Source organism: Artemia sp. Qi Xiang Cuo, chromosome 2, assembly GCF_049724085.1.
Source record: "Artemia sp. Qi Xiang Cuo chromosome 2, ASM4972408v1, whole genome shotgun sequence".
NCBI lineage: Eukaryota > Metazoa > Arthropoda > Branchiopoda > Anostraca > Artemiidae > Artemia > Artemia sp. Qi Xiang Cuo.
The window spans coordinates 87,800,161-87,824,920 of record NC_142795.1 but is presented as its reverse complement, the minus strand read 5'-3'; the positions used below and the strand labels follow the sequence as shown (position 1 = coordinate 87,824,920).

Genomic DNA, 24,760 nt, shown 5'->3' with positions numbered 1-24,760 from the left:
GTTTAATCATGCCCATCAGAGTTTAAACTCATCCGAGTTTAATCATGCTCATCAACTATCAAGAATGTAAATTGATTTAATCTATGTTGCATATAAATTAATTGAATTCTGATGATCCAAATAAAAATTATACCTAAATAAATATTATGTAAGAAAAAAAATAATAAATTAAATCCACAAATAACACAAATAAAAAGATTAATTAAATAGTCTAATAAATTTGTTTAATGAATTATATAAATAGATTAAAAAAACATTAAAATATATCCACAAGTAACATAAAAGAGACTAATTAATTAATCTAATAAGTTTTTTTTAACATATAAATTAATTTAAAAAATAACTTACCTTTAGGAATAAAAGCAGCAATAATACAAGCCAATCCACCGACCATCATGAATGTGCTAGTTATATCCCTCCTACCAAATCGATCCACTAAGATCGGAGTTAACACATATGATGGTAGTCCGGGAAGGGTCACAAGGAATAACATCAGAAATGGGTCACCCTTTAATAATGTGTCGGTGTTCAAAGACAGCCCATAAAAGACAATGCTGTTTGCAAACCTAGAAACAGAAACAAACATTAATAGGTGATTACCTATTGAACTCCTCAAATCAGCCATTTTTCAAGCAATTTCTTTAATTAGAATTTGTTAAAATTTTAGAATTTTAGAATTTAGAATTTTTCGAGAAATTTTCATCGAAAAAAGGGTTTTTAATGCATTTTTGCTTTTATGGCTGTGTTATCTTATGCCAGGTATCTGGCAATACTGCGACCTATGCGTGCGTTACTGTCGGTTATGGAAACGCACTAAAAGCCAAAATTTGTGGTATTTTAACTCAGTAATTGGAAAAATAATAAGAAAAATATAAATTTAGTTTTTTATCCTTTGAATAGGCCACCCAAATGTAGTCCTGAAATAATTAGTCCTGATATTTTTTATGCTGCCCAAGTTATATCTGACAGAAAAAGTTTGAAAAGTGAAAAAAAGGACAAAACCTTTTTTAAGATAAGCGAATAAGTAGCATAAAAAATATACAAAAAAATCTTAAATTTACTTATGAAACTCTTCTATTGGAAACTTGAAAGAAAGAAACAAGTTAAAAATGCATTTCAAAACTTTTAATTAAGACAGGAAATTAAAAAAAAAATATTGATAAGAAAAAAGAAAAACAACGTTTTATGAAACAAACCCCTGCATTTACGAGAGACAGTATTGAAGTAAATATGCATCTAAACCAACCTTTAGAATCAAAATAAATTGTTGATAATACTGTTGGAAAAAATATTGATTCAATATTGACAATACCATTCTTCTTAGCGTAAAGCTGTGCGATATTGACGGCGTAATACAGTAATGGACGTAATACTAAAATGCTTTGATTTTCCAAACTTTATTGGTTGACTTAGATTAAAATTATATAAAATGAGTAATTTAAAATACAAAAAATACATTTTATATTTTTATAAATTTTTAATGAAGAGCACCTCCGTATTCAGCTATGCAGTTTTTAGTACCAGCGGGCAGCAAATTAAAAAAAAAGAAACGTGGGGGACAAACCAGCAAGAAAGCTGAAAACATACGGCACCAGCAGCTCAGGAAGATATAGCTTTCCTTTGAAGGTGTAGTTGCCTATGTGAATCAAAAGACTATTAATTATTGAGTTTTTACGGACAATAGTTGTCTATCTCAAATAATCATATCTGCTTATTTTCATAAATTTATAAAATTATCATATCTGCTTGATCAAACGCAGAAATGCTGATGAATTTTCATACTTTTCTAAAAACTTTTTAATTTTGAAAAAGAAACAGTTTTCGGGTATGAATAGAACCGAAAGGTGGGTCCAAAGGGGGGGATAAAACATTTCTAATTTTGGTGAAATTAGTGCTATAAGGAACTGGGGTTTGGAATATAGATCACACGGAAATGTCAACGGTGCTAAATTTATACGACCTTCCAAAAAAAATCAAAAAAATCAAGTAACCTCCAATTACCAATATTAATACGATTGATTTTTAATTTAACTGGTAGTTTTAATCATCAGTTTTGAAGCCAGATAAAACATGTCCACTTTTAAATTAATATTGGAAATTTTATTCACTTTTTTAAATTCTTTAATTTTTTAATTTATTTTTTTTAATTTTTTATTTTTCACTCAGTTTTAAATGTATATTCACTTATAATTAATACTTGAAGCTTTAGATTAAAACCCTTTAACTGATTCCGATTGGGTTCTGTAGTCATAAGGATTTCCTAAGCATTAGAATTTGGCAAAAGATGCAGAAAAAAACATTTGGCAATTTGATACTATATATTTCAAAGTAGCCAACTCGAATACGTCTATGCAAAAACTTAACTATCATATCCTCCAGAGTCAAGCACACAAAGTAGCTTCATAAATTTTTTACCTTCTTTTACCCGATAATTTGAATCTTGGGGTTAAAACCAGCAATTTGTTTCATTTTTGAACTGTCTTTGTTATATACTTCAAGAGTTTAATCAATTTGGTGTCTGAACGCTATGAAACAATATTAAAACCTTAACAGGCATGGCTACCAGCAGAAACCCCAGCCTTCCCCTGGTAAACTTCACAATTTTATAGTATTTTCATTTATTTATTTATTTTCCATATAAATTAACCACTTTTGTATTCCTATATTCCCTTATAGAAACCCCGGCTTCATTTCTTTCGCAATCGATTGTTTTGTATTTTTTTTGGTTTTGCGTCTGAACTGATCATAATACTTCTTTTCTGTGTAAGAAGATAATTCTGTTATTATAATGTTATTATTCTCTAATTTTCTAATTTGTCATATTATCTAATTCTGTTTATTTTGTAATATTTTTATTATATGTTATTATAAGATAATTCTGATACATCTGTTATTGAGGATTCGGTTATTCTGTAATCTTTGCAATATGAGGAAAAAAATACATCGCAATCTAAACGCTCAGGCATTTATCTTGTGAATTTTGTGCAAGAGAGATAGAATGTAAATAAATTTATTATGAAAATCATCTGGATTGTTATTTTAGGATTTGTGACTGAACATTCAATTATTCTGAACAGGCATGTACCCATGAAATTATTTCCAAGAGCACGATTTAAGATCAAACTAATTTCGATGGATTTTTTGGGAAAATTGTGATGTAAAGCAACAGCAAATTGCAAAGTATATTTATTTATCTTTATAACCCACACATACAAAAAAGTATAAAGATGAAGTACAACAAAAGATACACAAGAGACAAACACAGAATCAGCGGGAAAATCCCAGAAGACGATTGAGAGGGGATAGACGCACATAACTCAAAAAGAATTTTCTTCCTCAAGAACAATGTTTATGGCTTTTCAGCTCAAAATATACACCTCAGAATTTAACACAGGGGTGTGGCATTGAAACTCACACCCTCATCTGAAATATAAATATTTGTGCGGTGTTCCATCCATTTCTTCTTTTCCATATAATCTACCCATTTTTGTGTTGTTGCCCAAATGTTTTCTCTAAAAAATGTACGGATCTGTGACAAATTTTACGTTGGTAGGTTGACAGTGAAAATGTCAGTTACAGCAAATCTTTATAAAGTTTATGTTGCACCATTTCAGAAAATATGACTGAATTCCTTTCGCAATCGATTATTTTGCGTATTTTTGGTTTTACGTCGTAACTGATCATAATGCCTCTTATCGCAATGTTAAGATATACACAATAAATATGTTATTGAGGATTATCTTGTGCTGTAATCTTTGTAATGCGATAAAGAAAATATAACGTAATCTAAACGTTTGGTCATTTATCAAGTGAAATTGTGGAAGAGATATAGCATCTAAATGTTTTTATTTTGAAAATTATCTTTTTAACACTTTTAGGATTTCTGATGGAAAATTCTTGTATTCTGAATAGGCATGTACACATGAATTTATTCCTAAGGGCAGTGTCGTTACTATCTAAAATGTTTGGGGGGGGGGGGGCTAGAGATTTTACCGACTGGCTGGTCATTTATAACGACTGTTTTTTGTCAATAATTAGCATAATTTCCGTTTCAAATACAATATGTAAAATCATTACACAAGTCGGTATAACTGCTGTATTTACCAACCGTGATTTAAATTTCCGTACATATCAGGTCGCTATTTTAATGCTGTTTATTTAACCAAATGGAAAATTGTGGAACCATCTGTAAAATCATGGCAGGAGTTGAAAGTGAATAAAACTGCTACGTTTACCGACCAAGTTCAAAATTTCTGTAGAAGACATGTCAGTATTCTCGTGGTCTTTACTGAACTGAACAAAGAATTTTAGCGCGTCACAAAAATTGTGGCGCTTCGCGCCGTCCAAGCTCACCCCCCCATACGAATGTCCCTGCCCAAGGGTACAATTTTCGAAACGGTAAAAGCTAGTTGGTTTTTACTATCATTGTAGGAAGTTATGGAAAAATAGGGTAGATTATAAATTTCAATGGGAAGAAGGGAGCAAATCCAAATCATGAGTTTTTGCCTGTCCTTGGAATTTGTTCAGATATTCCTAAATGCAATTTTATGAGCCTATTATAATTTGTATATACATTATTTTTATAATTAGTAAATGATGAAAGAACCACGAAAATGACGAGTACGACATACCAGCTGTTCATTATAGTAAAATCTTGAAAATTTTAATTTTGAAAATTTTGAAAATGAAAATTTTACTCCACAATCTTGCATACAGGTTTCAGTAGTCTCCAAATATTGCATCTAAGCATAAAAACAGAAAAGAATAATAGGAAGGACAACAACACTGTACAGTCCCATATAGAAATACTGCGATTGCCATCTAGAATAAGTGAATCTAGATGGCGCTAATACAAAAATGTTTCTAAGACTAAATATTTCGAAGTTCAGACATAAAGGATTTGGACTTATTTCCACCTTCAGGAAATAGTTTAAAGCTTTTATAGAGGGAAGCTGGCACAACAATATTAACATCACAACAAATTCAAAAGGTGGTAAGTTACAAAATCTGAATCTTGAAGGGGAGCAGGTATACTGGAAAAAATTTTGGTTTTCCGATTGTTATCATTATTTTCTATTATTTTATTGTTATATTATTATATTATTTTTTTTATAGTTATATTATTATTATTTTTGTTCTGGAGAGGGTCATGAATAACATTGTGATAAATAATGTTCCATAATGCCTTTGAATAATCAAAGATGATTACCAATGTTAAATTGGTACAAGCAGTATCATCAACATAAGTTGTTTATCATCAACAGAAACATCATCAACGTAAAATTATTTGCAACTTGCAGTTATCAGCACTTATTTCTGTATTTTTTGTTTCCATTAGCAACAAGATGTGCTTAAGTTATCATATTTAATTCTAGCTTTGTAGCACAGAAAAATTTCCAGAGAAAAAAAATTTACTACAATATAATCGTAAAATTTATTTCTTTACAAACTTGTAAGCTTATAACAATAAAATAATTTATAGTTGCAATGTAACCCCTTAAGCTTATCCCAAATCCTATAAATTTTATCTCCTAATTTTTTTTCACACTAACTACTAGATAAGAGGAGAGAGCAATAGTGGAAAGAGAGAAAGTGAGAGAGAATTAGTTTGTCTAAGACAGGCCTAATCGCCATTAACTAGTTTTTTTACCATAAAATTGCCTTAATGAAAAATTCTTTTTTGTTGAGTTAGAACACCATCAGCTGACATAAGAAACAAAAATGAATATTTTTTGAACCAAATTCCCAATATTCACTTCCAGATCCTTGAGATTCTGTGAATCTACTAGAGTGGGATACGCTTAAGAATTGTTTAAATTATTTGCTATATCTTGACTATTTGACACCCTTTACGAGTGATGTTTGGATTTACTTTGCATTCTTTTTCCGGTTTGGAGGTTGATTTTTGCTTTATGCATTTGACTTTCTTTTTTTATCCATATCTTTTTTCTACTTTTTGTTTTCTCCTTAGGGAATTTTCCATGTGGTCTAAATTTGAAGATGGTATACCGTTAATTAGCTTAAAGGGGGACATATGGCGCGTAAAATTTGCAGTAGGAGCAGGTATAAGATAGAGATTTTTTAAATTATAGAGACTCATAAAAAAAGGAGTCATACCAGTTTAAGCAGACATTCAAAATTCTCAGTCGCATTCTAGGAGTTCGCAGAAGATCCATCATGCCATACTTCTCGTTTGTATCAGCAACGGAGAAGATTTTCTCCATGTCAGATTCACTCACAGATGCTTTCAATTTGTTAACTTTCATGCCTTTCTGAAGAATTTCTTTGGCCTTTTCTTTCTCTCCTTTTGTATACAGCCAGTAAACACTTTCATCCGTAAGCCTAATAAAATATCCGATTAAATTAGAAAGTTTTTGGAATGGTCCCCTAATTTAATGTTTTAATAACTGCTCAAAGGCTGTTATGGCAGAAGTTAGAGCGTGATGGAAAAAGCCCCAGAGAAATACTATCAAAACAACAACAAATGTCAATATTAGAAAATCCTCATACGATAAACTGATTCTTCTGAAAATATTTAGATGGTTCATTGAATAATTTTTCAGACCGAACTACCTTTCTATTCATGAAAAAAAAATAAATAAAAATGTATAAATATATAACAATGGTATAAAGTCCTTTATTGGCCAACAAACTCTAAAACGTTGCCATATGAGTTTTTTTCCGTAGTTTCTTTTTGTTCGTGAAACCGATATAATCGAGATTTATTATTTTATGGAGTTCATTATGTTAATTGGAGATTTCACCCACCTCTTTATATTTATATATTTTCATTATATTTATATATTTCATAGCGAGATACAAAATTAGGATACACTATTGTCACCAATTTGTTACTATCTTTTCCTATTTGTTACAACAGATTAGAAGCTACTACATAATGGCCTTTGACGGTTTGGAGAACAATGAAAACGATGGGCCTAAAAAAGAATGCAAAAGTAAGATTCTTGGCTCGATATTTTATTACCAGGCAACGAGTTTTGAGATAAGATAGCTAAGATTCTTGGCTCGATATTTTATTACCAGGCAACGAGTTTTGAGATAAGATAGCTAAGATTCTTGGCTCGATATTTTATTACCAGGCAACGAGTTTTGAGATAAGATAGCTAAGATTCTTGGCTCGATATTTTATTACCAGGCAACGAGTTTTGAGATAAGATAGCTATAGATTTGTTAAGAATGAAAACTGCTGCTGAACTGTCTTACACGGGTTAGAACATGAAGATATGCTAACTTCGAACCCAAATACGAACGAGGCAAAAATTTAATTCGAAATTTTCGTATCGATTTCTTCATGTTTTAAATTTTACTGCTAGTCAAATCTTACCACCAATGTCCAAGCAGAATAGCACCGTGTAGACCGTAAACCAGTTGAAGTAAGTTCCAGTCTTTTATCAGAACTCCCCATCCTGCGACAACTATTCCTCCAACATCAAACATTGCTTGCATCCCAAAGCCTAGTGCTGTCCTATATTTTGGTCCAACCATTTCCATTGCTAGAAAAAGAATCGATAGATAGAAAAATAAAGGTAAGAAGATATGTAGGGGGAGGGTGACTCTGTAGGCAAAACGTGTTGTATCCCCTTTTCTAATTGATAGAAACTGTTCTACATTAGAAAATTTTATAGTTATAATGAGCTTTGAAAACTTATCAATTCTAAAACCGCATGTTATTTAAACTTACAAATAGACCAATTATATTCGCCCTGGTCCTCCAGAAAACTCCGAACCGTCTGAATGAGACACTCCCTCTCCCCATCTCATAGTATATCACGAAAATAGACCCCCTATGCTTATATCCCTTTCTAAGATATGTAAAAGTTCACAACCAGTACTCATGATCAGTGACGCGTCTAAACGATGAAAGAAATTGTTCAACCATTTTAAAGTTATTTAAACGTTATGAACGTCAAAACATTAAAACCTCATAAACGTTAATTACATATTATCAAATATCAAAAATTTGGAAAAGAAACTCCAACTCTTTGTTTTCAGCAAAATACCACAGTTTTAAAATTAAATGATGAAAATTCTGAATTAAGTATAATTGTTTTCAATAACTCTTATACTATGATTATTTGCAAAACAAATAAAACAAATTTGATCAAACTGCTCTAAAATTTGCAATTGTTAGTTAAGATTTGGCGCTATATTCTAAATATATCAATATAGAAGTGTTATATTACATTACAGTAATAATAAAGTAAGGATCTCCATCATAAAATATTATACTGAGATTATTTAAACAACTGCGCAGTTTATTTTAAATAACATTTTCATTCAATATTTGTTTTGCAAAGATTGTTTGAACTACTTTCATGAATTTCACAATATTTAAAGAATCATGTTTTAAACTAACAATATAAAGAAAAATACAAAATTACACTATACCGTCTGCTCTTTCAGTTATCAATAATTCATCATAAAAATATGATGAATCTAAACACATATTTTTAAACAATTTTTAAGCCAATAGGTTAATATTATTAAACATTCAAAACTTATGACAAAAATATTTGACTCTTAGTTCGATGGAATAAATAAAAGGGTATAAAGTCAAGTAAAATCTAGTAATCAATAACTTATCATTTAAACATAATGAATATAAACACTGAAACATACTCTTAAACAATTTTTAAGTCAATACATTATAATTATTAAGCATTCAAAACTTTGACAAAAATATTCGACTCTAGTTCTATGGAATTATTTAAAGGGTTGAAATTAAAAAAAAAGAAACATAATCAAAGAAGTGACTACTCTTTTTAATAACGCTGATGCCAAGCAGCGTTAGGTTGCTGATGCTAAGCAACTTAAAAGACAAAAAATATCGCTTGCAGTCAATTTTTTTCAGATGGCTAGTGACCCTGAATTAAAACATAGTTATATTATGTATGTGAGAGCTTACTATCAGGGATGCCAATTCACAAAGTGTGGGTTGGTGGAGGTCAAATTGCTTTTTAATGGAGACAGTATGATTGAGATGTTCTGTTTTATTTGAAAAATATCAACTATTTTGAAACTTTTTCATTAAACAACAATTTTTTTTTATCTTTTTTAATCTCTTTAAATTTAAAAAAGTTTGGAAAATTACTTTTAAACATAAAAAGAAAAAAATTTTCACTTGAAGTGTTTTGTATGCTCTTTATATACAAAATTACAGTTAATAGAGATAAGAAGACTCAGAAACAGAAACAAAAGTAGAAGAGAGAAAAAAAGTGGTCCAGGTAAGTCTGTTTTTTTTTAAGATCGCTGATAACCCTGAATTAAAATATAATTATGATAAGTATATGAGAACTCACTATTAAGGGATCCAATTAATAAAATATAGGGGGGGGGGAGGATCTTAAAAATATTATTTGCAATGATTTTATTATAATGCAATTAATATTTTTATCCTTCCGAATCGTTCTGAATTTTACAAAATTTGCGCAATTTAATTCCAAATTTGAAAGATTCAAAACACCGATTGTTGTATTTTATCTACTCTTTCTATAAGTCAAATATTATAAATAATGGCTAAACAAATAAAAAACCTTATCAAAAATAATCTAGCACTTTAAAAAGTTTTTAAAGATAGTATGCTTTTTTTAAACATATTAATATAGACCTTTGTATTATAATAAAAATGAAGTAGAATTTCCAAAATAAAGTATCGTACAATGATGATTCAAGGAAACTATGCTATTTCTTTCATGGGAAAAAATCTGTGCAATATTTGTTCACTGATATTTATATAGGATACACAGCCTGATTATAAATAAAATATTATTTTAAAAATGTGAATATTAAATTTTAATTTCGCAATGTTTACAGAATATACATAGTTACGGTTGTCGTTTTCAAATGTTTTAATTAAAGCAAATTGAGACATCCTATCTTTATTCTCTTAATGTGTTTTTATTAATAAAATATATTACTTTTTTCAATATTTTAACGTGTTACATTAAACAAATTCAAATTTTGTGTATTCAACATAGTTAAACATTACATTTCAAAATATTTAAAACATAATTTAAACAAGTATTTTACAAAATAAATTTAAAACGATAATATAAATATAATGAACAATATAATAAACATATAAAAAACATCTAATATTAAAAATATTATTAAAAAGTAAAGTACATGTTTGACGTCTGACGGGCTCAAAACATACAGAACAGGTTCCCTGGGTAAAAGAAACTTCAGTGGAAAACTAATCGTTCCAAAAGAATGTTCGAGCAAAGCTAACTATTTGTTGTCCGATATACGACTGATTTTATGTGGGGTATCATTCAAAAGAAAAACGGGAGAATAGGAACGTTGGGGAAGTGAAAAAATGCAAAATAAGAATGTAAAATGGAAATACTAGGTGGGATATCAATAGAAAAACTGAAGACATCAAATTGGTGAATCCCTGAAGTGCTAGCTCTTTTGATATGAAGTGCGAGCTCATGTTTACGGCTTCAAAGACGAAAAAATAGGAAAAAGCTTCACAAAATTACACCTTAGGCTCCCAGCCCAATCTAAAGTTCTGAAAACAGTATCTATTCTCTTAATGCATTTTGTATTTATTTTTAAGAACGGAAAATTAAGACATTACTAACCAACGGATGTTGGTACTACAGTAGTGATCAGAAAGGATTACGAATGGACGAAAGGACGCTTTTGGTTGGAAGATTTACAAAAGATGTTGATGGCGGGAGATTTGTTTCTTAACCAGAAGGTAGAGATAATGCTTAGGCCTAAATTGAATTTCTTTCTGTGTTCAAGGTCTTGGTTCTTTTTTTACTTAACAGCTGGTAACTTATAATGAAGCAAGGGGGGTTTATACTTTTATAGATACCTTACATTCACAAAGTCGACATCCATTAAAATGTACACAAGAAAACGTCAATCCAAAATAATATTTTAATATAGCTAAGGATTATTGAATTAAGGCACATACCCGGGAATTTTTCCGGGGATTCAATAATGAAAACCCTTTCGTGGGGGAAGGCGGAGATAAAAAAAATTGAATATTTAATTTGAATTAGAAGTATCCAGAGATCCAAGAAAATTAGGCATTGAGGGGAGTTTGGGCCCTCACCACCCTGTTAACGTCCCTGATCCAATTAGTTGCATTTTAGAACTGAAAGCATTGACCGACAAAGATTATTTGCTTAATCCCGATTTTAAAAAATATTAGTCACCGTGGCCTTTGGAATTTGGGGCAATAAAAAAATCAAAGGATACTTGAAATTCGAGCCCCATCTATAAGATAACAATTAGAAATTGTTTACTTCAAGGTTACTTCAATTGTTTACTGATCCAATTAGTTGAATTTTAGAACTGAGGGGAACTGACCGACAAAGATTATTTGCCAAATCCCGATTTTAAAAAACATTAATCACCGTGGCCTTTGGAATTTGGGGCAATAAAAAAAAAATCCAAGTATACTTGAAGTTTGAGCCCTATCTATAAGATAAAAATTAGAAATTGTTTACTTCAAGGTTACTTCAATTGTTTACTGATCCAACTATTTGCATTTTAGAACTGAGAGAACTGACCGACAAAGATTATTTGCCAAATCCCGATTTAAAAAAACATTAGTCACCCTGGTCTTTGGAATTTGGGGCAATAAAAAAATCCAAGTATACTTGAAGTTCGAGCCCCATCTATAAGATAACAATTAGAAATTGATTACTTCAAGGTTTCAATGTTTGAGTTTTAGCTTAGGTTATCACAACACTACCTGTTGTGATAAAACCTAACTCCATTATCATCAACTCCAATGAAATGAATCGATTTTTCACGGCTTCTTTGACTAGCCACGATAAATATATTAATATATTTATATTTATATATATATATATATATTTAATATATAGAGTAGGTTAGATATTTAATATAATGCGTTCTAGCCTGCCTGCGTTCCATAATTCTCTGTTGTAGTTTCCATAATTTTGTTTCTAAAGTATTATATTTTCATCACAGTTTGGTGTATTTCATTAGGATTAGCTTAACTTTACATCTTCGGTGCGGTCGCTATAACACGATAGAATTTTATTACCTCTTCCGACTCTTCCACAATAGAAGACACGGCCAAAACCTAAATCCCTGGTGTCGAAGAACGAATATCGACATATTGATATTGATTTCTCCTTTGCTTCCTCCATCTTGAACAGCCGAAATTCTAGTCAGAAATCCAAGTAAGCATTAAAAACAATGGGAAAAAGCAGAGTGAGGCCACCGAACCAAACGAAGCCAGATCATCAACGAGAGGTCAATAGGGTTTTATACCACATCAATGCTATAAAGGAGCTCTTTAAATCATAGATTTGATTTTTTATGAGACGTTTTTTTTTTAAAAGTTACAGACCAGCTTCCTTTGTTTAAAAACATCACGTTTTTTTAATGTTGAAGGTCCATCCCTTTCAAGACAATTTAGCCAAGGCACGTATAAACCTTTGAATGATCAAAACAGAGAATATAAAAATATTGTTCATCTGCTTAGAAACAAAGATTTTAAAAGAACAGTTTAAAGAACAAAAGGCTTCAGTAAAAAATAAAATACTTACTTAAGACAAATCCTGTGACGTATGCACCAGCTGATCCAAACATTCCCAAGAAAAATTTGCAGATGACAAAGGCAATATATTGATAGCAGAAAGCTGCAACTATGCCAAAAATTACTTGAAGAACTGAAGATGCATAGAAAATTTTCATTCTTCCATACCTAGTATAGAAAATTTGGGTATACTTCAACAAAAAACAGCTTTTCTTAGGGCTCACAGCAACAACACAGATAATTCTACTCGATAACATAAATATGCTTTAAGTTTGACTGATAAAATAATTAAAAATACCACAAGGGATAACCACATCACAAAGGATATGTGTTTGGCTTTTTGGCTAAAAAAAAGCCAAAAAGTACTTGAAGAACTGGAGATTCACAGAAAATGTTCATTCTTCCATACCTAGTACAGAAAACTTGGGTATACTTCAGCAAAAATCAGCTTTTCTTAGAGCTCACAGCAACAACACAGATAATTTTACTCGATAACATAAATATGCTTTAAGTTTGACAGATAAAATAATTAAAAATACCACAAGGGATAATCACATCACAAAGGATATAATATGTGGGAGGATAATCACATTACCAAGGATATAATGTGTTCGGCTTTTTGACTAAAAAAAAGCCAAAAAGTACTTGAAGAGCTGAAGATGCATAGAAAATTTTCATTCTTCCATACCTAGTATAGAAAATTTGGGTATACTTCAACAAAAAATCAGCTTTTCTTAGAGCTCACAACAACAACACAGATAATTTTACTCGATAACATAAATATGTTTTAAGTTTGACAGATAAAATAATTAAAATACCACAAGGGATAACCACGTCACAAAGGATATGTGTTTAAGTTTGACAGATACAAGAATTAAAAACACCACAAAGGATAATCACATCACAACAGATATAATATGTGTGATGGTAATATCATCACAAAGGATAAGGATAATCACAAAGGATATATCTATGGTAGTTCCGAATTACTGTAGAAATTTTAGGCACCAAAAAAAGTATTTTAGTGAAGGAAATACCGATATTTTCTGGTTAAAAACGAAAATTATTTTCACTTCGCAGTGACATCATAAACACTTTTCTTCAGTCAAATGCATATATTTCGGGTATGCCAGCAATAATAATAATTAAAACTGCATGCTGATATAAAGCAAATTAAAGAATCTTAATAGCAAGTGATTTACAGATCGGCTGTTAAGACAGGTGGTTACCGGGGGAGGGGCTCAGACTTTAACAAATCCATCCCAACAGAATTGCACGGGCTTCTCCAAGTAATTGCAGTCATTTAGAACCTACATACACCACAGTTTCAGAGCAATACCGATACAAACTCACTCAGAAAAACTTTTTTGTTTATAAATGGCAGGTTTAGTTTTAGTCATAAGCATATTTTGGTACTTGTATGATAAACGCCCAACCGTTCAAGTTGTTCATTCATTGACGCGTTATAGAACCATTTTTGTCGTTAGTTTCTTTCAGCTTTGCGTGAGACAAGACGAATGAGAAGTGACAGAATAGATGGAAAATATATATAATTATATATATATAATTAGTATTATAACGAGTATATAATTAGTATTATATTTCTATCTTACTTTGGTGTATTTCATTATGATTGAACGTCAGAGAAACACATTAGAAGAACCTTAGGTAGGGCGTATATCATACAAGTACCCATATTTTATTGTGAGGAAGAGAAGCAGTAATTTATATATATATATATATATATATATATATATATATATATATATATATATATATATATATATATATATATATATATATATATACAATATATTGCAAAAATGTACCCATATTCGTTATTTGGAATGCGCACATGAGTAGCTGATCTGGTTTCTTTTTTGTAATTCCAAATAAAATGCTAACGAGAGTTCCTGAAATTTAATATGACATACTTGAATTAAAGCATATCGAAAAGCATTAAAATTTAAAACTATAGGTGATCCCCCTTCTTGAAAACAGAGAGCATCGAACTATAAACGCTTAAAGCTTTATTCGTTATAAACAAATTGTAGAAACTATGTTCACAAACGGATGGGTATCTTTTGGGATGCATCGAGAAAATTAAGCTCAGAACAAGGGGTCAATAAAGGAGAGGGGCTGGAGCAAGCCCTATCCCCTCCCAGATTTTGAAAAATACATATTCTTTGGTATTTTTAAAATGCGGAAAAGCGGATGAAAATTTGCTAGATGCTTCTCAGAGAAATTGCCTACGGATTGTTCTAGGTACCCGACAGACTGAAGGCATTTCAAAAAGTAGGCTGTACAGAAAGTGTGGTTCAATCCCGCTTTCTATAGATATAATGAGAGAAAGGTTGAGATGGCTTGGGCACGTTCTGCGGATGAAGGATGACAGATTACTGAAGATTGTCCTTTTCGGCAAACCGTCTAGGGCTAAACGGAAAGCAGGTCATCCGTGGTCGGGGTGGGAGGATGTCATAGAGAAAGATTTAAGGAAAATGGGAACTTCCTGGGAGGGTGTAAAGAGGGAGGCTTTGCATAGATTGGGAAGGAAGAGGAGCGTGCGTAGCTGTGTTGGCCTCAGGCGGCTTGGTGCCCCCTCTTAGAATTTAAAACATACGTTTTTTTTTTAAATCTTAACCTTCTGTATTATGAATCGATACCATTGGCTTTAAACTGCGGGTAACGTAAAAGGATTCTAATATAAACAACTCTAATACGGGTGTAGCACAAATGATGGCGAACTTTGAAAACAAAAATAAAGCCGGAGAAATTTTTGACGAGCATCCACATAAGACCTAAAATGGTATATAGAACACAAGCCGATAAGTATTAACAGTGCCAATAGTATTAAAATTCTCATCTTTTTGTATAATTCCTTATGCTACATATTTTAAAACCAAATACTTATATTAATGACAGAAAAAGGTCGTGAAGTCCATCACTATACCCACCATAATTATTTGATTTTCACTCATTGCAGAACATGGGCAGGGGCGGATTCAGAAGTTTTTAGGGGGGGGGGCAAAATAGGTTGATTCGATAAAGTTGCTTCAGGAGCAAGTTTATTTAACGCAAACTTGTGTTAATTAAGTAAATTACTCTACTTTAGACTACGTTAGGAGGCGCGCACCCCCCTCTCCCCCCTCTAAATCTGCCACTGAGCATGGGTGGGTCAAGGTTAGTTTCACGAATAATAGAAAGTGTTATTTTACAGTCCTGGTAGGAAAATAAAATTAAAAAATGTCTATACAAACCAAGTCAAAAAGATAAATAAAAGTTCAAATAGGGATAAAATCCTAAAACTACTGATAAGTTTTACTACTGATGACGGTCACTGCATATGTGACCGAAATATCTGGTATTTTTTGTGAATTTTTATCACTGTTTGTGAAACACTGTCTATTAAAATGATTTTATCCCTTTTTGAACTTTCATTTATCGTCATGGAAAGGCAGTGTGGTCTCCGAAGTTATCACAGTCAAATAGAGCTTATAAATAAGAAGATACTTACTTGTCTGCCATGGGGCCAAGAATAGCAGCACCAAATAGGACACCAAACATGAAAATAGACTGAGCAGCAGCACGCATCCAACGTCTGTCACAGACAAGGTCCCACTAGTCAAATAGAAAGAATAATATAAACATTTTTCTTACTTGTGGGAATAATATTAATAGCTACTGTATCACACTTAAAATTTAGTTCTAATCGGAACTTAATTTCGCTTTGGCAGCCGGAATTCACGTCCATTCAACAAAAACTAAGTTTTTATATAGACGAATATTCGGCTCATTTCTGCTTAGATCAGGGATGAAAATTCACTTCTGTGGTCGATACAATTGTGTTTTAAATAAAATGTCCTTTCCTGTTTATGCATTGGCAAGCTCATACTGCTAATGGTCTTTTCTAGATGTGTGCCTGAAATGCCTATTGAAAAAATAAAACATTCTTTTTCAGATCGGGAAATATTCTAGGAAGAACTCAATGAAATCCACTTTCAAAAAGATATACTAGCCGAGTTTCAGCTACTGATGTTGCTTGGTCATTTTTGCTCAACAGAATTCAGCGTCGTAGGTCCTAACTTAGCTTAACGGTAAATTAAATGGATGATCTAAAAAAATTTCATTTTTTGTAATAATCGTTTTTTGACATAGCAATATGTAATCATCTTAATGCTCTTTATAGTCCTTTCCTTATTAATAGAGTTTTTAAAATAAAAAGTTTTAATCGAGTGCAAATTAAAAAAGGAACTAGTTGGCAAACTTTCTTTCAGAGCTTAGAGACTCTTTCTCTCAGCAGCCGGTTCGTGAACCAACAACTAACAGCCATCATAATTTACTAACAGAGGCGGTTTTAGGGAAAGTACAGAGGGATGTTATTGTTGGTTTGGACATGTTTGTTGCTTATGTTTGGTGGTTATGATTGTTGTTTGTTGGTTATGTTTGTTGGATGTGATTTTTAGTTCTTGGATGTGATTGTTGGTTTTGGATATGTTTGTTGGTTATGTTTGTTGGTTATGATTGATTGTTGTTGTTTGTTGGTTATGATTGCTGGTTGCTGGTTATGATTGTTGGATGTGATTGTTGGTTATGTTTGTTGGTTATGATTGTTGGTATGGATTTATTTGATAATAAATTGAGTTATTAGCAAATGTCACTCCCTGTTTTTTTTTATTTCCCACAAGATGTTTTTTTTATTAAGAACCTTAGACGTTTGTAAGGAATCTTGTTTAAACATGCCTCCCAGGTGATAGAATCCATGTTGGTTTCCCCATATAGATGTCTAGACGCCCATTTTATAGGAAAATCTTGTCTAAACATGTTTCCTAGGTATATAATTACTTGGAGTATGGTCGGGATAATACACAAGTTCAAATAAAAGACACATCTAAATAGACTCCCTTGCACCTGTACAATGCGGTCAGCTGTTTCTAGTGGAGCCCTATGAAGTCATGAAACAGGTAGGGAAATTAGCAATAGATTTCAAGCAGAGCCCTCTGACGTCACGCCACACACCCTCATGCCTTAAAGGGTCAGATAAGTGGAGCAACCAACGTCTCAAGTCGTCACACCTACGCAATGTGGTCATCGGTTCTATTAAAGGGAACACAGTTGGCAAGACTCCCAAGACACACTCCTCTGGACTGCCACGCCGTCACACGACTTAGCCCGTTTCAAACAGACCTGTGTAATATACTTGACGCAATTTTATGTAACCCTGCGTCAGGAACCCATGGGAGAATCCCCGCTTATAACGTAACGACAGCACACACCTTAACTGTCACATAATACCCATTCTGACATCTCATTTTTCGCCCAAAACGCTCAACTTATTTTTTCTTTCTTTCTTTACTTGTTCCTTTAACCCCGCCAGGACTCGAAAGGTAGATTTTCTTCTAAAGGGCCTGTGCCCTAAGCAACACGGCCAACAGGCCATTCTCAGTATTTCGTCCTACTCGTTACTAGTCCCCGAAGCCGCGCCACGCCGACATTACGGCGGCGAATGTGTGATTTAGTATCGGCGGCGGCGCCCGGCGATTTCTGACCGGCGGCTTGCCACGGCGCGCCGATTTTTGTGATTAAAAATAATAATAAAAATTCCACTTCACCAAGCACTTTCAACCTCAACTTGATTTTAGTAAGGATTTTTAAATGGTTGGCTAAAAACATACATAAACAATATGACAAAACAGGAATTTGTTGGGCCGTGCGGAAAGCGTTTACGTTCACCGTCGATCACACCAAGTCGAATTCTCATTTATAGCTACTAGACCCAGGGAAACCTATGTTTTGTTTAACATCGCATTGTTCCTATAAAATCCCGTGTTTAGTCTTTTTCTTCTTTTTAATGATTTGGGCTAATGTGTGTATAACTTTCAAAGTTTGAAGTTCAAACATCTCCTGTTCATCAAATACATGCGAAAAGGAAGTGAAAAAACAAATAACAACATCGAAAAAACACTGTATACAAGTCAGATACCATGGCTTAACAACACCAATAATTTTAAACCAGCGGTTACATCACTTCAGTTACAATTGATGTAACAAAATTGAGTTTGTTCACTCTGCCTGGAGCCATTGATCTTTTTGCAGTCACTATCAGTCCTGTCATGCTAAAAAACTGTTTAGCTGGGGCACATGTAGCCGGTACAGCCAGAACTTGACGAGCGTAAACTACCACTCGCGGGATTTGTTACTAGTATTGGACCTTGGGGTCCCACAGAATGCCGCAAAAGGGCTTCTTCTTTGTATCTGCTGAAATGGTTTTTATAAGGGAGAAATAACCTGCACCTTAGTAGAAGGCAATCTTATACTCCTGTTGCCCACCCCTGCTGCCACCTACAACTTTTTTGCACCCCATATATGGGTATAGCCTCCCTAGGGAGAACACGTGGTTAATGGGGTCAATGACCTCTTTCTTCATGGTCTCTTTCTCAAGGTATATTTTTGGCACGCTCTAAGTGAATGTTATGATCCAGCAATAATATTTGTTGTTGTGTCCGAGGCAAATGTCAAGGTTAATCTTGTTGTTGTTGTTGTAAGTGCACGCTCTCGGCGAATGTTATGACCCAGAAATAGTATCTCTTGTTGTTTCCGATGCGAATGTTATGAGTTTCCAGGAAACAGTTAGATCACGTGTCTCCTTCTCAGCCAATCAGAGGGCTTGTTTACATAACAATTTGACCCTGAGATTTCGTATATAACGGGCATGCGATGTGATTAAATTATCAGAAAGTATTTTGACACAATTGAAACAACAATGGATAAATTTGATGAATTAGAAGCCTTGGCAACTTCAATTTACCATGTAAGTACATTTTTTATTTTCAAATAAAATTATTTTCCTTGGTCACCCTCCAGTATATTTAGGTAAGTAGCCCCCCCCCCCCCCTCAAACCTAACCACCTTGCAATCTTTATACTCGATGGAAAACGTAAAATATATTCTTTTACCCTCGAAACCTAACCCCCCCCCCATTGTTTTACAACCAAATTCTCGCAAATAGAATTAATTATCCTTTCGTTAAATTCCTTCCTTCTATATTTCCAGCTAAAGCGACCACTGACTTCTATCAATTTTTAGTGAAAATGCCGTTCTGTTTTGACACAAGACTCCAGTGCGTGGTTAAAATTAGCAGGCACCCTTTTTCTGGTTTTGTTTACAAACGCGGTCAAGTCAAAGGAACTATTCTTCTGTCAAATTAAAACAGTTTCAAACAAAAAGAGATTGCAATAATTAAGCTAGGCCTACACAACCTGCATGGAAGTAGAGAAACGAGTTATTTTCAAAATTAAGGTCTAACAATATATTTAGGACATTATGTAAAAGGGGGGAGGGGGCAATGCCTCGCTTCTAACAGCTTCGTTGTAAGTAAATTATGTAAAAGGGAGGGGGCAATGTCTCAATTCTACCGCCATCAGTGTAAAATGAAAACAAACTGTGCAAAGCTAGAAAGAAAAGTCTTTTAGGAGTTGCATGAAGCTTATATTACGTGTAAATTGAATAGCATTTTAACCTATGTTTGCAAAATTTAAGCCTATAGGCTGCTGGGTTAACAATCTAATTTAAAGCCTATAGACTACTGATTGTCTAATAAAAACATTTGATTTCTAAGCCTAATATATTTCTCGCTAAATTTTTACTTTTTACTTTGCTGAAAAAGGATTGAGGAGGGGGCTTCTTTGAGATAATTGCTTTTCTAGACAAATTATGTCTGACAACAAATTCTTCGGGCAATGCCTCAAGTCTATCGCCATCATTGTAAAATGAAAACAAACTGCGCAATGCTGATATGCAAAGCTAGAAAGAAAAGTCTTTTAGGAGTTGCATGAAGCTTATATTACGTGTAAATTGAATAGCATTTTAACCTATGTTTGCAAAATTTAAGCCTATAGGCCGCTGGGTTAACAATCTAATTTAAAGCCTATAGACTACTGATTGTCTAATAAAAACATTTGATTTCTAAGCCTAATATATTTCTCGCTAAATTCTTACTTTTTGCTTTGCTGAAAAAGGGTGGAGGAGGGGGCTTCTTTGAGATAAATGCTTTTCTAGACAAATTATGTCTGACAATAAATTCTGTAGAAGGAGGTACTAACTTTCTTTCTGTAAAAAAGGGGGGAATTATTTTGATACTAATTTTTTCTCTTCTTTTTAAGGTAAATTATGAAGAATTTGTTGTCCCTCCAGCTGTAAAGAGAGCTATGGGTACCGCAAAGACCGAAGAATGCACGACTCCTCCATCAAAGAAAGCGCGAGATGACGAGACCGCCCGATCAGTGCCAACCCCAATGCAGTCCGGTCAAAAACCGAAAAGACCGTGGGCCGCAAGGGTGGAGAACCCCGCTATACAAGCCAGCGACATCGATACTGCATCTATGCAAGCCCCTCTTAATCGAGCCTCAATGCCACCTCGTCAAGTGCAGCCATCTGTGCCAGCGCTTGGCTCGACTGCACAAGTCACAGCTCCTGTACAAGTCGCAGTCCAACCTGCGCAAGAAATTAATGACATCGCTTGCACATCCGCCCTCCTTGGACCTCTAATAGCTGCCCCATCAACGCTATGTCAGGAGGTTACCCTCCAGCATGCACTACCTGGACCTTCGGGCACCCAAGCCAAGACGGATTATGCAAATGTGAGTATTTTTTCCTACCTATCTATTTCTTCCAATGTTTTTTCTTTTTCACTATTTTTCAATCCCAATATAAACTTATCTCTGAGATATTAACCCCTCACCCCACTATTACATATCTAAATGTAATTTTTTTGCAAAGAAACCACTCCTCTTTTTTCTAATCTTTGCTATTTTCTCTATTGCTATCGCTTCGATATCTCATAAGCGAATATTTTTAGGTAATTTCTAGACAATTAATAATCACCGCCTTTGAAACTCAAAATGCTATTTTTCTAATCTTTACTATTTTCTCTGTTGCTATCTCTTCACTATCACATATAGTTTTAGGTACCTTTGAAACTCAAAATGATATTCTTCGCATAGTTTTAAGAGAGAGATTATTCCATCTGTCACATATCAGCGTTCTAATTTGCACTGAAAATAGCTTTCAATCTTGCCAAGATTTCAGCGAGGGGAAACCAGGCTAACGGTTCTCGGCATTTTGAAGTTCAATCTTTGGAAATCAGAACACTCGCGCGCGATAGGTTACAATAATTAAACTCATGAGTTCACTGAATCTCTGTGGACTTAGAGAGAGAGAAATAGCGACTTATGCTGTCTATGTGAATATTTCAACTTTTGACGGTCATTATGTAATGGGAGCCGGTCGGGGAGCCACGTGGGAAGCGCTGCGGGGGTGCGCCGCGGGGTGCGCTACGGGCCCGAGAAGCACCACAGGGATGCGCCGCAAGGATGCGCCACGGGCCAGGGAAGCGCCGCAAGGATGCGCCGCGTGCCCGAAAGGCGCCGCAAAAAAAAAAATTCTACGTAAATCTTCCTTCTATGTAAAGCGATGTTTTAGATTGTCGTTAAGTTGGAACTTTCAGTTGAATTAACCAAATGCTAGTATGTGCATACTGCTACAGCCCTACTCAGTGCTGACTTTAAATAATACGTAAATAATAATCCAAAGTTTAACAGTAGGGATGATTTGAACACTTTGAAAATAAGCTATTTTTTAATTTATAGGTTGGTGCATTGGTCCCTTACTCGCCATCGAGTGAAGAAGAGGAGGAAGGGACAGTGGAGTTTCAGGACAATTCAGCTATCAACGAATGGCACGGTATTATTAATTCCATTGAAATACCATCTAATATTGATGAGATTATAGAAAAAATTTTCAATGTAGAACCTAGCACAGTTGAGCAGGTGGACTTGAGTCCAAATACCCTACAAATTTTAGAGGATTTCACAAACGAATTAACTGGGAACCCTCCTCCCACTGATTACCTACTTCCACTTCAAACAACTGAAGTGGAGTCTACCACAAATATTGTTGAACAACATGGGGGAGGGGGTACAACTTTTTCCGATTTTCAATTGTCTAATAGAATATTAACTAATATAGCTGTTTTCACTACGACTTTTGAGGATCCCGATAACTCACTTATTGGGGGAAATTTTGTTTGTGATCCCGTAGAAATTGTGCATGCCTATGTAGATAAAATTCGTGCACTGCCGGAGAACCAAATTCAGTTATGGGGGGGTAGGGAGTCAATTAAGGTTTCTATTGTTTTAAAGGAGTTGTATTTAAATGAAGGGATAAGTGAGGTGTACTATAATGTTATACATTTCGATAAGCGTATAGTTTATCGTAATTTATAGAATTTTTGGAATGTTCTTAGCGAGTGGGTGGGAAAAATCATCGCACATCTCGAGAACTACAATGAAAACGGGAGTGGGTCTGTAGTTTTATATATTGAAAATTGAAGTGTAAATATATGTAAATTTAAGAAATATTTTATTTTAAGAGAACGGCTGGGGGAGGGAGGACAGTAGTTTTAAATTATAATCCAGATCTAGAAGGTTGTAAAGGTGTCCAGAAGATTTGTTTTGAAACAGATCAAATGTGTTTCAAGTATGCTTTCCTCATATCAGCATTCGAGCCTCTAGCATGTGACGCTACCAAGACGAATTTAGATCACTGGGCTGTACATGGGAAGGACGGGTCCGATTTCCCCATTGTAGATTTTTCTTGCTTAGAAGGAAAATACCCAGTAACGCTACGATCTATTGACATTTTTGAAAGGGGCAATGCCCATTTAAATATCGGCGTTACTGTGGTTCAGTATGAAACAGAATTTGAAGATGGGGTTCGTTCTAAAAAGAAGGGGGTGGTCTTCCCTGTAAGGGGCCCGTCAATTGATTTGGTCAGACACTGGGTTTGTTTATTATACACGCCGCCTAGTCAACCAAAAGCAATTGTTCATTTTAACCGGAGGACAGATAGGATTAGAGTTCTGGGGAGTGGTAAGCATAAGGGGGTATGTTTATACTGTCCAACATGCCTCTCTAGATTTTGGACTGAACTAAAGTTGCGAAATCATATGAGACACTGTAGACGGCATGGATATCAGACAGTGGAAACGGTTTCAGGGGATAGGGCCATTCTACGCTTTAAAAATTTCCAAAATACCCTCCTCCAATGCAACAAAATATCTTTGGACTGTGAAGCTAAGCTGGTGGAGGTGAATGACCCCCAATATCCAAACCGTATCAAAGAACATCAGGCTATTGCAGTGTTCTATGCTCATGCGCAAAGAGACAATTCTAACACCATGCGGTTGTTAGAAATAGTTGAGACATTGGATGAGAACGAGTGCAAGGTCAAGGCACTGACTAAGCTAATTGGCAAGGCTAATGATGCTTTGTTTCGTTGAATAAATACGCATTGGCCATTGGTGCTTTCTGCTGAGTATCATATTGTTATTAAAAATAAATACTTTTGTTGGGTTGGTAAGGGGGATTTGGTAGTGGAGGATAAGGGGACGAAAGGGAAGAGAGGGGGGAGGGGGAAAGTCAAAGCCCAGTATCATGGGGGGCAGCCAATCACCTCGTAGGCTCGTAACTTGCGGGGGGGAGTACATCTCTAGCTTCGCCTGAATGTGATCAAGCATTTATTTATCCCTGTGCTTTGCCTTCATATTTAGGATTCACGGACACATGTAGGAACAAAATGTTAACTTCTTCATCGAATTAGAAGGGAAGTCCATACACCCTGGGTGTATACGTTATTTACATACAAAATTCTCCAGAAATTAGCTGAGACGTTGTTGCTTCTCGAACTGAAATGACAGGCAGAGGATAATGGGCATACGCGCTGGAATAAAATTAGATTTTTATATTCTTGTAGTTTTTTTCCCAAGACATTGAATCAATAGATTCAAGTGCAGAAAAGCGACAATTTTGATAGCTTTCCCTTGCTTAAACAGCACTTTCCAGACTGTGAAATGTCTGATCTGTTGACCTGCAAAGGTATATGTGCATATGATTATTACTGTTCTGGTAGTCGCTTAAACGAGGTGAAAATACTTCCACTTGAAGCTCTTTACAATTCACTGACCAGCAGTGACTGCAAATCTAAGGAATATGAGTTTGCCAAGAAGGTGTGGTCCAAGGGGGATTGTAAAAATGGGTGGGGTTATTGTAGATTGTACTTGACCAGTGACGTTCTAACTCTGTTGGATATAGTCTGTAAGAACACGGACCAAATCTATTCAGAGTTTCGGTTAGATATAGGGTATTAGTTTTTCAA

At 34.1% G+C, this 24,760-nt stretch overlaps 1 protein-coding gene across 2 annotated transcripts in view; it reads right to left on the bottom strand.

Annotated features, from left to right (window-relative positions):
• Window positions 1–24,760, bottom strand: part of LOC148955751 (organic cation transporter protein-like) — a 76,023-nt gene that overhangs the window by 5,479 nt on the left and 45,784 nt on the right. For both annotated transcript variants that reach the window (XM_089104094.1, XM_089104102.1), the window contains exons 4-8: window positions 16,065–16,168; window positions 12,561–12,718; window positions 7,346–7,514; window positions 6,118–6,342; window positions 349–566 (exon numbers count right to left, since the gene is read on the bottom strand). In XM_089104094.1, coding sequence (XP_088960220.1) covers window positions 349–566; window positions 6,118–6,342; window positions 7,346–7,514; window positions 12,561–12,718; window positions 16,065–16,168 — 874 coding nt within the window. The remainder of the gene's footprint in view (window positions 1–348; window positions 567–6,117; window positions 6,343–7,345; window positions 7,515–12,560; window positions 12,719–16,064; window positions 16,169–24,760) is intronic.